The sequence below is a fragment of the Mustelus asterias genome, chromosome 15 (assembly GCF_964213995.1).
Source record: "Mustelus asterias chromosome 15, sMusAst1.hap1.1, whole genome shotgun sequence".
Taxonomy (NCBI): domain Eukaryota; kingdom Metazoa; phylum Chordata; class Chondrichthyes; order Carcharhiniformes; family Triakidae; genus Mustelus; species Mustelus asterias.
Genome location: NC_135815.1, coordinates 56,704,550 through 56,717,371, shown reverse-complemented (window position 1 = coordinate 56,717,371; position 12,822 = coordinate 56,704,550). Strand labels below are relative to the sequence as shown.

The 12,822-nt window shown below is 43.7% G+C and overlaps 1 protein-coding gene across 1 annotated transcript in view; it reads left to right on the top strand.

Annotated features, from left to right (window-relative positions):
• Window positions 1–12,822, top strand: part of pde10a (phosphodiesterase 10A) — a 163,129-nt gene that overhangs the window by 97,754 nt on the left and 52,553 nt on the right. The window contains exon 12 of the mRNA XM_078230471.1: window positions 5,665–5,820. Within this exon, the coding sequence (XP_078086597.1) occupies window positions 5,665–5,820 (156 nt within the window). The remainder of the gene's footprint in view (window positions 1–5,664; window positions 5,821–12,822) is intronic.

The window sequence follows — 12,822 nt, the reverse complement described above, 5'->3', positions numbered from 1 at the left end:
GACAGAGCATCCAATCGCTATGCTTCACAAACTCTACGTAAAGGAGGTATACCCAAATTGAGAAAGAAAGCTCGGCCATGGTGTTCGCAGTGAAAACAATTTCACCAATAAGTCTATGATTGGCATATCACCATAGTGACGGGCCACAAACCTCTATTGGGCCTCTTTGCAGAAAGCAAGGCAACTTCCCCCTGCATAGCTGGGATCCAACGCTGGGCGCTGCTGTTAGGTGCCCCCCAGAACATCATCCAGGGAGACAGATCGCCAACCCGGATGCTTTGAGCTGCCTTCCACTGCTCACCAGCCTACCTTCACCTATAAAGATGGATGAAGTCATCACGACGTTGAACTTCATGGACACTCGGCCAATATCCGCCAAGCAAATTCAGGCTTGGACCCAAAAGGGCCCCTCATTGGCAAAGCTACATCATCTATTCCTAATGGGGGGACCACAAGGGAGTCTTACAGAGGATCTAAAAATTTAGACCTCCAAGTGTCCAGAGTTGAGCATTGAAGATGGTATCATCTTGTTGGGAGCCCGGGTAGTTTTCCCGCATCCAGGCGGGTGGCCAATATGCCACAAATTGCATAATAGCCACCCAGGGATTTTGAAAATGAAAATGCTTGTCGCAAGGTACTTTTGGTGTCCTGGTATTGACAAGAACATTGAAAACCTGGTTAGGCAGTGCAAAACTTGCCAAGAAAACCATAAAGTCCTATCAGTGGCCTCATTGTACCCCTGGAAATGGCAGGGAAAACACTGGGTGCAAGTACACACAGACTTCACAGGGCCATTAATGTTCTTAATTCTGATCGATGCCCATTCAAAATGGATCGATGTGCACCGGATGGCCTCTACTACCTCTTACAATATCGCAGAAAAACTCAGGCAATCTTTCTGCAAGCTTGGTATACCCGAGGTTCTCGTAACAGACAACAGGACCCCATTTACCAGTAAGGAGTTTCAAATCTTTGTGAACACAAATGGAGTGAGACACCCTATCACCCGCATTCAAACGGCCTGGCTAAGTGAGCAGTCCAAAACAACATGAAACAACAAACAATGGGCCCTTTGGACACAAAGTTTGCATGTTTTGTCTTCAATTATCAGACAACACTGCACATGATATCAGGAATAGCCCCAGCGGAGCTATTGATGAGCTAACGCCTTCGGACCAGGCTTAGGCTCTTTCGCAAACCAGGGCAGAAAAATCAAAGGAAAACAAGAAGCCAAGAAAGGGGCCACAATGGACATAAACCTGACAGGACCTTCAAACCAGGAGACACTGTCCATGTACGGAATTTTGGAGATGGCTCCCCATGGATCTCAGGAGTTGTCCTCTCAAAAAAGGGACCAGTGTCATACACGGTAAAAACTGGAGAGAAGACTATAAAAACAATGTCAATCGCCTCTGCCGTCGGGAACCCTCCACAGGGCAACTGCTGCACCAGACACACCACCATTGGCACCGTATACACTGGCCTGCGGACAGGAAACTCCATCCACAGAAAGCCCAAGAGAGGTCTTTGAGAACTCAGCCTCAGAAATGGAGAAGGAGGTGGTGGAGTCCCTGTCAGAGATTGCCACTGAGGACGAGCCTCCTTACAGTGGCCCTTCGACATTCTACAAGGAAGCGACATTCATCCACTCATATATATATATATATATATATCCCCCCCTAATTAGCAGAACTATTGTCCGATTTGAGACTTATGTATTTATGCCACACAGTAGTGGCTCTACTTTATGTTTAACAAATACTGTTCCTTTCAGTCGGGCTTCCTGAGTTATTACGCCTACCAACACTATCATAGATAGGTGCATCTACAAAAGGCAAGTTGGTGAGGATGAGATCAAGTAGGTGTTTGCTTCTTGTTGATTCCCTCATCACTTGGTGCAGAACCATGTTTAGAAGTCACGTCCTTTAGGACTCAGCCAGCTCGGTCAGTAGGGGTGCTAGTGAGCTACTCTTGGTGATGGACATTGAAGTCCCCACCAGGTGTACATTTTGTGCCATGAGCACCATTTGTGCTTCCTCCAAGTGGTGTTCAATTTGGAGGAATACTGATTCACCAGCTGAATAGGGGTGGTAAGTGGTAATCAGTAGGAGGTTTCCTTGCCCATGTTTGATGACCTGATATCATGTGATCTCATGGAGTCCAGAGTCAATGTTGAGGACTTACAAAGCAATTCCCTCTATTCCACTGCAACCTCTGGATGGCAGTAGTGGTGTCTAGGACATTGCCTATAACGTATGATTTGGTAAGTACGACCATCATGATGGACTAGCCTGTGGGACAGCTTTCCCAGTGTTGACACAAGCCCCTAGATGTTATTAAGGTGGATCTTGCAGGATCAATAGAGCTGGATGTGTCATTTTTTCCAGTGCCGAGGTCAAAGGTCTGCTTCTGTTTCATTCCTTGTTAACTGATCTTTGAGACTGAGCAACCTTTTGACTTGGATTGAGTGGCTTGCTCGGCCATTTCAGAGGACATTTAAACTTCAACCACATTGCTGTGAGTCTGAAGTCACATGTAGACCAGACAAGGTATCGACAACAGATTGCCTTCCCTAAAGGTGGTTAACGAACCAAATGTGTTTTTGTAACAATTATGGTCATGATTTCTGAGACTAGCTTTCAATTCCAGATTTAATAATTGATTTTAAGTTCCACCAGCTGCCATGGTGGGACTTGAATCCGTGTGCCCAGAGCAATAGCCCCCTGGGCCACATTGCCACCACACCACCACCTTGCCTCAACACACTAATTTTAATGCTGAATCTACTATGAGGTTCCAGGGTAATGCAGCTTGTGAAGGAGCAGAGGAAATTGGAAGCAGCTTCCGTATTCTTGCACATTTGTGAACATCAGAAGTTGTGATTTGATTTAGTTTATAATGATAGTGAGCATGGATAGCCTCACCATCACTCTAACTACAAAATCCAGGCCAAAAGGTTTCCAGTCTCATGAAGATCAGTCTGTTATAAATGAAGAAACTATAGCATATCATGGAATCAGGTTATTTTTAGCCATAAGTCCTAAGTAAATTGTGGCGTGCAATTACTTGAACAAATTTGGGCATTTGTCTTTAATTTTGCAGTGCTGACCCTGAAATAAGAATACTGGTTAACTGGATTGGGAGAAAGAGGGCTTGAATATTTAAGTAGACTTTTCAATCCACCTAGTTTTTTGAGAGCCTTTGAGAGCTATCAGCATGACATCACTCATTCGGAAATGTGATCCAGTCTTAGTTCCACTTTTGCTTTGAGCAGAGCACACAATAGCTCCGATGTATTCAAGCTTTATGCCTATATTTAACTGTGCCAAGTCTTAATAAATGAACCCACAATGTGTTTATCCTTATGAGATTTATGTCTTGTACGGTAAATAAACCCAAGATATTATATTATAATAACACAACATGGTGATCAACAGCGGTGGGACACGTGGCAGCAAGATTAAGCAGAGGTATGATATGGTAAATAGCCTTGGATCATGCTACATTGCCTGAGAAGACCCTTATGGTTTGGCCAGACTGCAACAAAATTGCAGTGCGGAGAGAGTTGAAAATGCAGCACCATGATTTTGAAGGAAAACTTTGGAGACACAGCACCGAGCTAGTGCTCAAATAAAGAGCTGGTAAACAGATGGATCCCTCATGGTGAGATTGTAGTGCATAGTCGCATGAGTGGAACTGCGTATCAAGGAGGCCAGCAAGTGGTTAACTTAGCCATAAAAACCAAGTGATGGGGGTTTGGCCGGATCAATAACAAACAAGGGAGATTTTAAAAAAACACAGAAAAACCATCAGAAAAATTGGGCCAGAGAAGGTTGCAATTTTAATGAATGGATTTGAGAGTTGCTGAACGATAACTTAATAAGTAAAGACATGTTCCATGGTGTATTCCAACCACCACATATTCATTGGCAGAGCTTCAGAAAAGCATGTGAAAGCAGCAGAAGCAAGAGTCATTCACAGTACTGCAGAAGAAAGAAGGTTGAAAGGACATTGTCAAAATGTCCACTAAATTCCCCAGTTTGAATTGGGATGCAACTGACCTTTCAAATTCCAAGTATTTAAGCAATGTATAGAGCCACGGTTTCTTGGACTGATGGACAACTCCAGAGGCTTGTCAACTGCCTCAGACTCAGCATAGTCCTGATCTCCAGTAGTCCTCCGACTGCCAGCACCCTGGGCGCTCTCTGCCTCTGCCAGCTCCTCATACCAGTGTGCCGTGCCCTCCCCACAGTGCACTGACATTGTAGCTGACAGTGTAATGCCTACCGAGGGCATTGTATCTGAGCTGCTGGAGAGAGCGGGTGTGGTGCTGTTGCATCTGATAGGTGCTAATTTTGTCTTTCAATCCTGATTTTCTTGAGATGGTAAGTGCTGAAAATAAATTCAGGGAATGTGACAAAGAACACTACAAATGGTGAAAATCAGAAATCAAGCAGCAAATGCTGAACTAACATCGTCAATATCTCAAAACAATGTTTCAGTGGAAATGCTTTATCAGAAGTTTCTGGTGAAGGCTTGTTAATGAATGTATTAATCTGCATTTTCCCTTTACAGATGTTGGCAGTTGTGCTATGTATTTCCAGTATATTTTACTTTTAATTCAGACTGAGATACTAGAGTTGTTTGGCTTGACAACAACCAGTGAGCTGAGTATATCTATACAGTTGCAGTTAAATTTATCAGTTATCTGTAGCTATGTCCACCTGTCATTTTCCTCCCAAATAGCACTCAAGTTTAAACGAAAATATTTAAGAAAGCAATATTGGTCTTAAAACATATAATGGCGCAGAAAACAGCCCGTTGGGAACAACAGGTCCATCACAGTTGTGGTGGCTCACATGGATCAGTTTTGGGACTAATTAAAGTTTATTTATTAGTGTCACAAATAGGCTTCCATTAACACTGCAATGAAGTAACTATGAAAATCCCCTAGTCTCCATGCCTGTTCAGGTACACTGAGGGAGAATTTAGCATGGCCAATGCACCTAACCAGCACGTCTTTCAGACTTTGGGAGGAAACTGGAGCGCCTGGAGGAAACCCACGCAGACACGGGGAGAACGTGCAGACTCCGCACAGATGGTGACCCAAGCCAGGAATCGAACTCGGGTCCCTGGTGCTGTGAGACAGCAGTGCTAACCACTGGACCACCATGCTACCCTAATCATGCTTACTTGAGTCGTAGAGCCTTGGAATCCCTAAAGTACAGAAGGAGGCCATTCAGCCCATCGAGTTTGTACCGACCACAATCCCACCCAGGCCCTATTCCTGCAACCCCACGCTAATCCCCTTTACAATAGGGTCAATTTAACATGGCCAATCAACCTGAACCGCACATCTTTGGACTGTGGGAGGAAACCGGAGCACCCAGAAGAAACCCACGCAGACACGGGGAGAATGTGCAAACTCCACACAGATAGTGACCCGAGGCTGGAATTGAACCTGGGACCCTGGCGCTGTGAGGCAGCAGTGTTAACCATTGTGTCACCGTGCTGCCCAGTTATGAAAAATATTGTTAGCAGTTCTTAAGTTACTCTTAAGTTAGTTACTACTAAGTTTTCATGACGTATTGGAAAGGGTACTATTAGCTAAGAGTGGAATTTTAACTAATTTTTATCTTTTTCCTACATATTTTCTCTGAAAAGCGGAAAGGACTTCTGGTGGCTTGCTTGTGTCATGACCTAGATCACAGAGGTTACACTAACAGCTATCTACATAAGTTTGACCACCCGCTGGCTGCCTTATATTCCACCTCCACAATGGAGCAGCATCACTTCTCCCAGACAGTTGCTATCTTACAGGTAGGATTACCACAGACATGATTTTCAGAAATATCATTAAACTGCACAATGTACAAAAATCTTTTGGAGTAAGTTAACTGTGATATGTGATGCTAAGAATCTATATATGTGTTTCATCCGAATAATAATAGATCCTTCTTTAATTAACCTATTCTTTCCAAGAACTGTAAAACTGTGGGACTATTAACCACACTCCTATAAATGAAAATTTTTAAAAATCAAACTGGTAATTTCCAAACCACTGATTGTAAATTGTCTTATCTACCTGCTTTTCCAAGTGTTGATGTTATCCTTTAACATGGGTTTTGACCAAACCTCTTAACTTTTATCTAGGTTTCACAATTTAATCAAGTTAAACAATCACACTCAAAGGGCCCTATTAACGGGTGCGAAATCACGGTAAAGTCGGGCGTCAGGCCTTTAACACGATCTGCACCCGAATCCGAGCAGATCGCAGCTTTACCGACACCCGATTTGGGCACGGGTCCGGTCCGCACCCGAATCGGGCGGCCCAACGATTTAAATGTATTAGCACGCATTTAAATCAACTTAATGAACCGCGCGCCCAACTCTACCGCCAAATCCCACTTTACCGTCTTCTGGTCCGTTCCAGATCCGCCCTGTAAGCGACCTGCAGAATAAAAATCCGAAGCGGATTTCTATTCTGCACGGGAACCTCCTCGACCATCCTCCTCGACCATCCTTCGCAGACCCCCCCCCCCCGCTAACCACCCCGGCAGACCCCCGCCCCGGGATCGGACCCCCCTGGGAGGCAGGCCCCCCACGGCAGAGCACACCCCCAACCTACCTCGATCGCTGGTCTCCCTCCATCCTTCCGACCTGCAGTCCTTCGAGAGCCTGCAGCACCTTCCTGGCCTTCCGCTGGCGTCTGCCGGGGGAGGGGAGGTGGGCTCAGATGGATCTCTTTGGGGGGGGGGGATGATGGGGGGGAGGATGGACTTGGGAGAATCTTGCAAACTGAAAATAATGTAGCATCTTCTTTGTGCTGCCTAATTATCTATGGGAAAGGTAATTAAACTACAGTGTCCTAGTGAGCAATTAGTACCTGTATTATACATTTGTGATCTGTAACTGGATTGTTGATGTCCCTGTAGCCATGAGCCAGGTGCTCAAATGTTCAGAGTCATGTGGTGAACTTGGAAGAATTGTCCCCGTGGTGGAACTTGGTTGGAAATAAGATTCAAGGAGATTACTAAGTCTGGGAAATCAACCATAGTGAAAAGAAGTTTGTATTGGCAACTCTTCTCTCACATTCCATGGCAGATGTGCCCCTACTTATGAATGTGATGTGCATGGGCAACGTTGGGTGCAGCTAATCTGACTCTGGAGCAGCCTTGGATCCTTTCTTTCATCTTGTTTTCATCTGAACATTGCACAGAATTAGAGGAATTCCCTTTGGAAGATACTGTCAAAATTATAATCGCAGGAACTAAAAACCTGACGGTCAAACATTTCGGAAAATATTTCAAAATATGGATGGGGGATATATATTTTGAAATATTTTCCCAAATTTTTGACACTCACCACCCTCTGTGTGAAAAAATTGCCTCTCTGGACCTTTTGTATCTCTCCTCTCTCACCTTAAACCTATGCCCTCTAGTTTTAGACTCCCCTACCTTTGGGAAAAGATATTGACTATCTATCTGATCTGTGCCCCTCATTATTTTATAGACCTCTATAAGTTCACCCCTCAGTTTCCTACGCTCCAGAGAAAAAAGTCCCAGTCTATCCAGCCCCTCCTTATAACTCAAACCATCAAGTCCCAGTAAATCTTTTCTGCACTCTTTCTAGTTTAATAATATCCTTTCTATAATATCCTTTCTATAAAAGGGTGACCAGAACTGCACACAGTATTCCAAGTGTGGCCTTACCAATGTTTTGTACAACTTCAACAAGACGTCCCAACTCCTGTATTCAATGTTCTGACCGATTAAACCAAGCATGCTGAATGCCTTCTTCACCACTCTGTCCACCTGTGACTCCACTTTCAAGGAGCTATGAATATGTACCCCTAGATCTCTTTGTTCTGTAACTCTCCCCAGTGCCCTACCATTAACTGAGTAAGTCCTGCCCTGGTTCAATTTACCAAAATGCATCACCTCGCATTTGTCTAAATTAAACTCCATCTGCCATTCGTCAGCCCACTGGCCCAATTGATCAAGATCCCTTTGCAATTGGAGATAGCTTTCTTCACTGTCCAGTTGGTAGACAATATGCCTCAGGATTAAGGCATTTATAACTGCTGAAATGCCAGTTGCATTAACACAAAAGAGTAAAGCATTCTTGAACAAAAAATCACTTTGAAATTTTTATTTGCTTAGAAAATGCCTTTCTTAGTTATTTTGTTTTGAATTAAATTTTCTTTTATAATCTCAGCTGTGTGTAACTGCCAAGTAGTGGCTATGTGTGTACTGGGTGTACATCATGTTGGTCAACTCAGTTGAGCAATGTTATTGTGTACTGGGGCATGAAGGTTGTCTGCACTGAGAGTCTGGCGTCTCATGGAAGCTGATGAATTTATAATGGAATAGGGTTGGAGGATGGGTCAAGGAGATCATTGTTATGAAGAAGGAATAGCTGAAGATAGGAATGAAAATCGAGAGTCAATGAAAATAGAGTCAGAGAACAAGTTTCAACTCCATCAGTGATTTGAGAAATAGTTGGATACCACTACTATAGCTTGGACTTCACATCATATGTTGATAGTACCTTATATAGAAGTGCACAGTGCTGGAGTCTGTTCATTTTTAAATTAAGGCAATGACCTAAATTTATCAATGCTGTTCCAAGAACAAGTTTCCAAAGCTGAATAGTTATGCTAAAGACTATACTGGCAGTAATGAATGAACTCAAATTTTTCAAAGGGATGGATAGTTTGATTTAACAAGTTTATCACTTGAGAGAGTACAACTGGAAGTTCTCCTGGAGGTTTGAAGGTTGAGTTTGATCATCTTTTGCAAGGATGGTGTGAAAATGAGCAAATTTTCAAAGAAAAGGAAATAGATAAATAAATAAAAAATGAAAATAAGATAAATTCACAGGATGACATAGCTTGGAGACAATTCAGAGGCATACATTTTAATGTCTTGATTTAGATGTGTGTCATAGCTATAGTCCTCATTAAGATCCAGGAGCAAAGGGTCCGAAAGATCTGGTGAGATAAAGCATTAATCATATTAATAAAATAGCAGTTCAGTGAAGGGAAGATCTTTAATAAGATCATTGAGTTTGAAGTTGGAAAAGAAAAGTGAATCAAATAGACCAGCCTTCTCTTGAGTATGCCACTGTATTATCAGGACATAGAAGAGGTGAAAAGGAAGATTTAGATGTTATGAGAAAATGTTTAGCCAAGAGGTCAAAAGTTTACACTCTTGTTCAGTGAAGTTTGTATATAGTTAATTTTTGGAACTCTTGAGCAGAAATGAAGTTGTCTCCAGATGTTTTCAGACAGGTAAAAATGGTAAGGTACCATATCAGTACACAAAATAGAAGTCTCTATATTTAAGAAAGGTTATAATTGTGTTAGAAGCAGTTCAGACAAGGTTCACTCGACTGCTATGTGGGATGGGGAGTATTACCTTATGAGGAATGTTTGGACAGGCTGGGGCTATATCTATTGGAGATTAGAAGATTGAGAGGTGATCTTATTGAAATGATGAAGATCCTAAGAAAACATCACAAGATGGATGCTGAAAGGATGTTCCCCTTGTGGGCAAGTCTAGAACTAGGGGCGCAGCTTATAAATAAAGGGTCTCCCATTTAAGATGGAGATGAGAGGAAATGTTTTCTCTCAGTGGATTGTGAATCTTTGATTTTGATTTGATTTATTATTGTCACATGTATTAGCATACAGTGAAAAGTATTGTTTTTTGCGTGCTATACAGACAAAGCATACCGTTCATAGAGAAGGAAAGGAGAGTGTGCAGAATGTAGTGTTGCAGTCATAGCTAGGGTGTAGAGAAAAATCAACTTAATGCAAGCTAGGTCCATTCAAAAGTCTGATGGCAGCAGGGAAGAAGCTGTTCTTGTGTCGGTTGGTACATGCCCTCAGACTTTTGTATCTTTTTCCCGACAGAAGAAGGTGGAATAGAGTATGTCCAGGGTGCGTGGGATCCTTAATTACGCCGGCTGCTTTTCCGAGGCAGCGGGAGTGTAGACAGAGTCAGGGGATGGGAGGCTGGTTTGCATGATAGACTGGGCTTCAGCTATGCATCACCAACTTTTACAGATGCACCATAGAAAGCATTCTTTCTGGTTGTATCACAGCTTGGTATGGCTCCTGCTCTGCCCAAGACCGCAAGAAACTACAAAAGGTTGTGAATGTAGCCCGATCCATCACGCAAACCAGCCTCCCATCCATTGACTGTGTCTACACTTCTCGCTGCTTCGGCAAAGCAGCCAGCATAATTAAGGACCCCACGCACCCCAGATATACTCTATTCTGCCTCCTTCCGCCGGGAAAAAGATAGAAAAGTCTGAGGCCACGTCCCATCTGACTCAAGAACAGCTTCTTCCCTGCTGCCATCAGACTTTTGAATGGACTTACCTTGCATTAAGCTGATCTTTCTCGACACCCTAGCTTTGACTGTAACACTACATTCTGCACCCTCTCATTACCTTCTCTATGAACGGTATGCTTTGTATAGCGTGCAAGAAACAATACTTTTCACTTTATACTAATAAATGTGACCATAATAAATCAAATCTAAATTGGATAGGCAGAATGTGGAGTTGAGGCCATAATCCGATCAGCCATGATCTTACCAAATGGTGGAAAGGCTCAAGGAACTGAATGGCCTAATCCTGCTGTTAATTTATATGGATGTTCATGTGACAAGCGTGATCGATGGAGGGGTGGTGGAGGAATTGAAGAACCAGATCTGACAGAAATCTGAATTTAACATATGCTATACAAGACAGTAGAGTTTGATCCTGGGGGCAAAAGTGGAAAAATAATTCTTCCCCTTATTTTGTATTTGCGTCTATACATTGCCTGCATTTAAGTAATTTGTTCCTTCCAGGGACATCAGAGACAAAGGCCCCGCGGACTTGAAACTGGGACTGTTTCAGATTTGACTTTTAGACCCATTCTCAGATGCCCCCATACACACTCTGCCTGAAAAAATATCAGTGATTCCGAATCGCGCTGCACAAGCCTGTGGGCGGGGCTTAACGCGCTTGAAACACTGCAGCTCCAATCAGTGCCTCCAACTGCGCATGCATAGCAAAAGAATGATAGACTACAGCTCCCCTGCCACATCACTCTCGGGCTGGATAACGCATCCTCCTGGCCCCCACAGACATTGCCCCACCCACTGACCCCCTTATCCCCCCCACTCACCACCCAGATCAACTGCAGCCCACTCGCCCCTCACTGATCACAGGCAGAGTGGCAGCAGAGCCCCCCCTTCCCCCTCACTGATCACAGGCAGAGCGGCAATGGACCCCCCACCCCCCTACCACCGATCGCAAGCAGAGTGGCAATGGACTCCTCCACCACCGATCGCAAGCAGAGAGCCATCAGACACTTGGCACTTACGTCCTCACTAGATGAAGCGCCCAAATCGCACTTTTGTACAGCATGTCTGTTTCGCATCGAATCTGGATGTGCGACCGTGGTGGTAAAGGGGGAAGTGCCAGTAAGGTTGGGCGTGTAGCCATTCAGTCAATTTAAATGCATGCAAATTTTCGGGTCTTGGTAAAGGGGGAACCGGGGCAGAGGCGAGCACAGATTGCGCTACTCTCCTGATGCCCAACTTTACCAATTTTTCATGTCTGAAAACGGATGCAACTTGATGGCAAAATCTGGCCCAAAGTGTATAGGTTTTTTCAGAGGCTTAACTTCACAGGCTTTGTATTAACTTTAGCTAATACAAAGACTTGTGACACAGTATCCTGGTGAAAAACATTTCTTTATTGACTAACGCACACTGGGAGAGAAGGGCTGGGCAGTCCAACTCTTCTCTGAAGTTATCTCACAGTGGCAAGACAATTAAACAACTTCCAAAAGACATTTTACCTGCCTTCTGGCTCATCATGAGCCAATCATCATTAGTACAGGGATCGTTGTTGGGTGTTGGGTCCATTGTTGTTTGTCATCTATATCAATGATCTGGATGATAATGTGGTAAATTGGATCAGCAAGTTTGCTGATGATACAAAGATTGGAGGTGCAGTGGACAGTGAGGAAGGTTTTCAAAGCTTGCAGAGGGATTTGGACCAACTAGAAAAATGGGCTGAAAAATGGCAAATGGAATTTAACGCAGAGAAGTGTGAGATATTGCACATTGGAAGGACAAACCAAAGAAGAACGTACAGGGTAAATGGTAGGACTCTGAAGAGTGCAATTGAACAGAGGGATCTGGGAATACAGGTACAGAATTCCCTAAAAGTGACGTCACAGGTGGATAGGGTTGTAAAGAGTGCCTTTGGTACATTGGCCTTTATAAATCGGAGTATCGAGTATAAAAGTTGGAGTGTTATGGTAAGGTTATATAAGGCATTGGTGAGGTCGAATTTGGAGTATTGTGTACAGTTTTGGTCACCTAGTTACAGGAAGGATGTAAATAAGGTTGAAAGAGTGCAGAGAAGGTTCACAAGGATGTTGCTGGGACTTGAGAAGCTGAGTTACAGAGAGAGATTGAATAGGTTGGGACTTTATTCCCTGGAGCGTAGAAGATTGAGCGGAGATTTGATAGAGGTGTATAAGATTTTGATGGGTATAGATAGAGTGAATGCAAGCAGGCTTTTTCCGCTGAGGCTAGGGGAGAAAAAAACCAGAGGGCATGGGTTAAGGGTGAAAGGAGAAAAGTTTAAAGGGAATATTAGGGGGGGGCTTCTTCACGCAGAGAGTGGTGGGAGTGTGGAATGAGCTGCCGGATAAAGTGGTAAATGCGGGGTCACTTTTAACATTTAAGAAAAACTTGGACGGGTTCATGGATGAGAGGGGTGTGGAACGATATGGTCCAAGTGCAGGTCAGT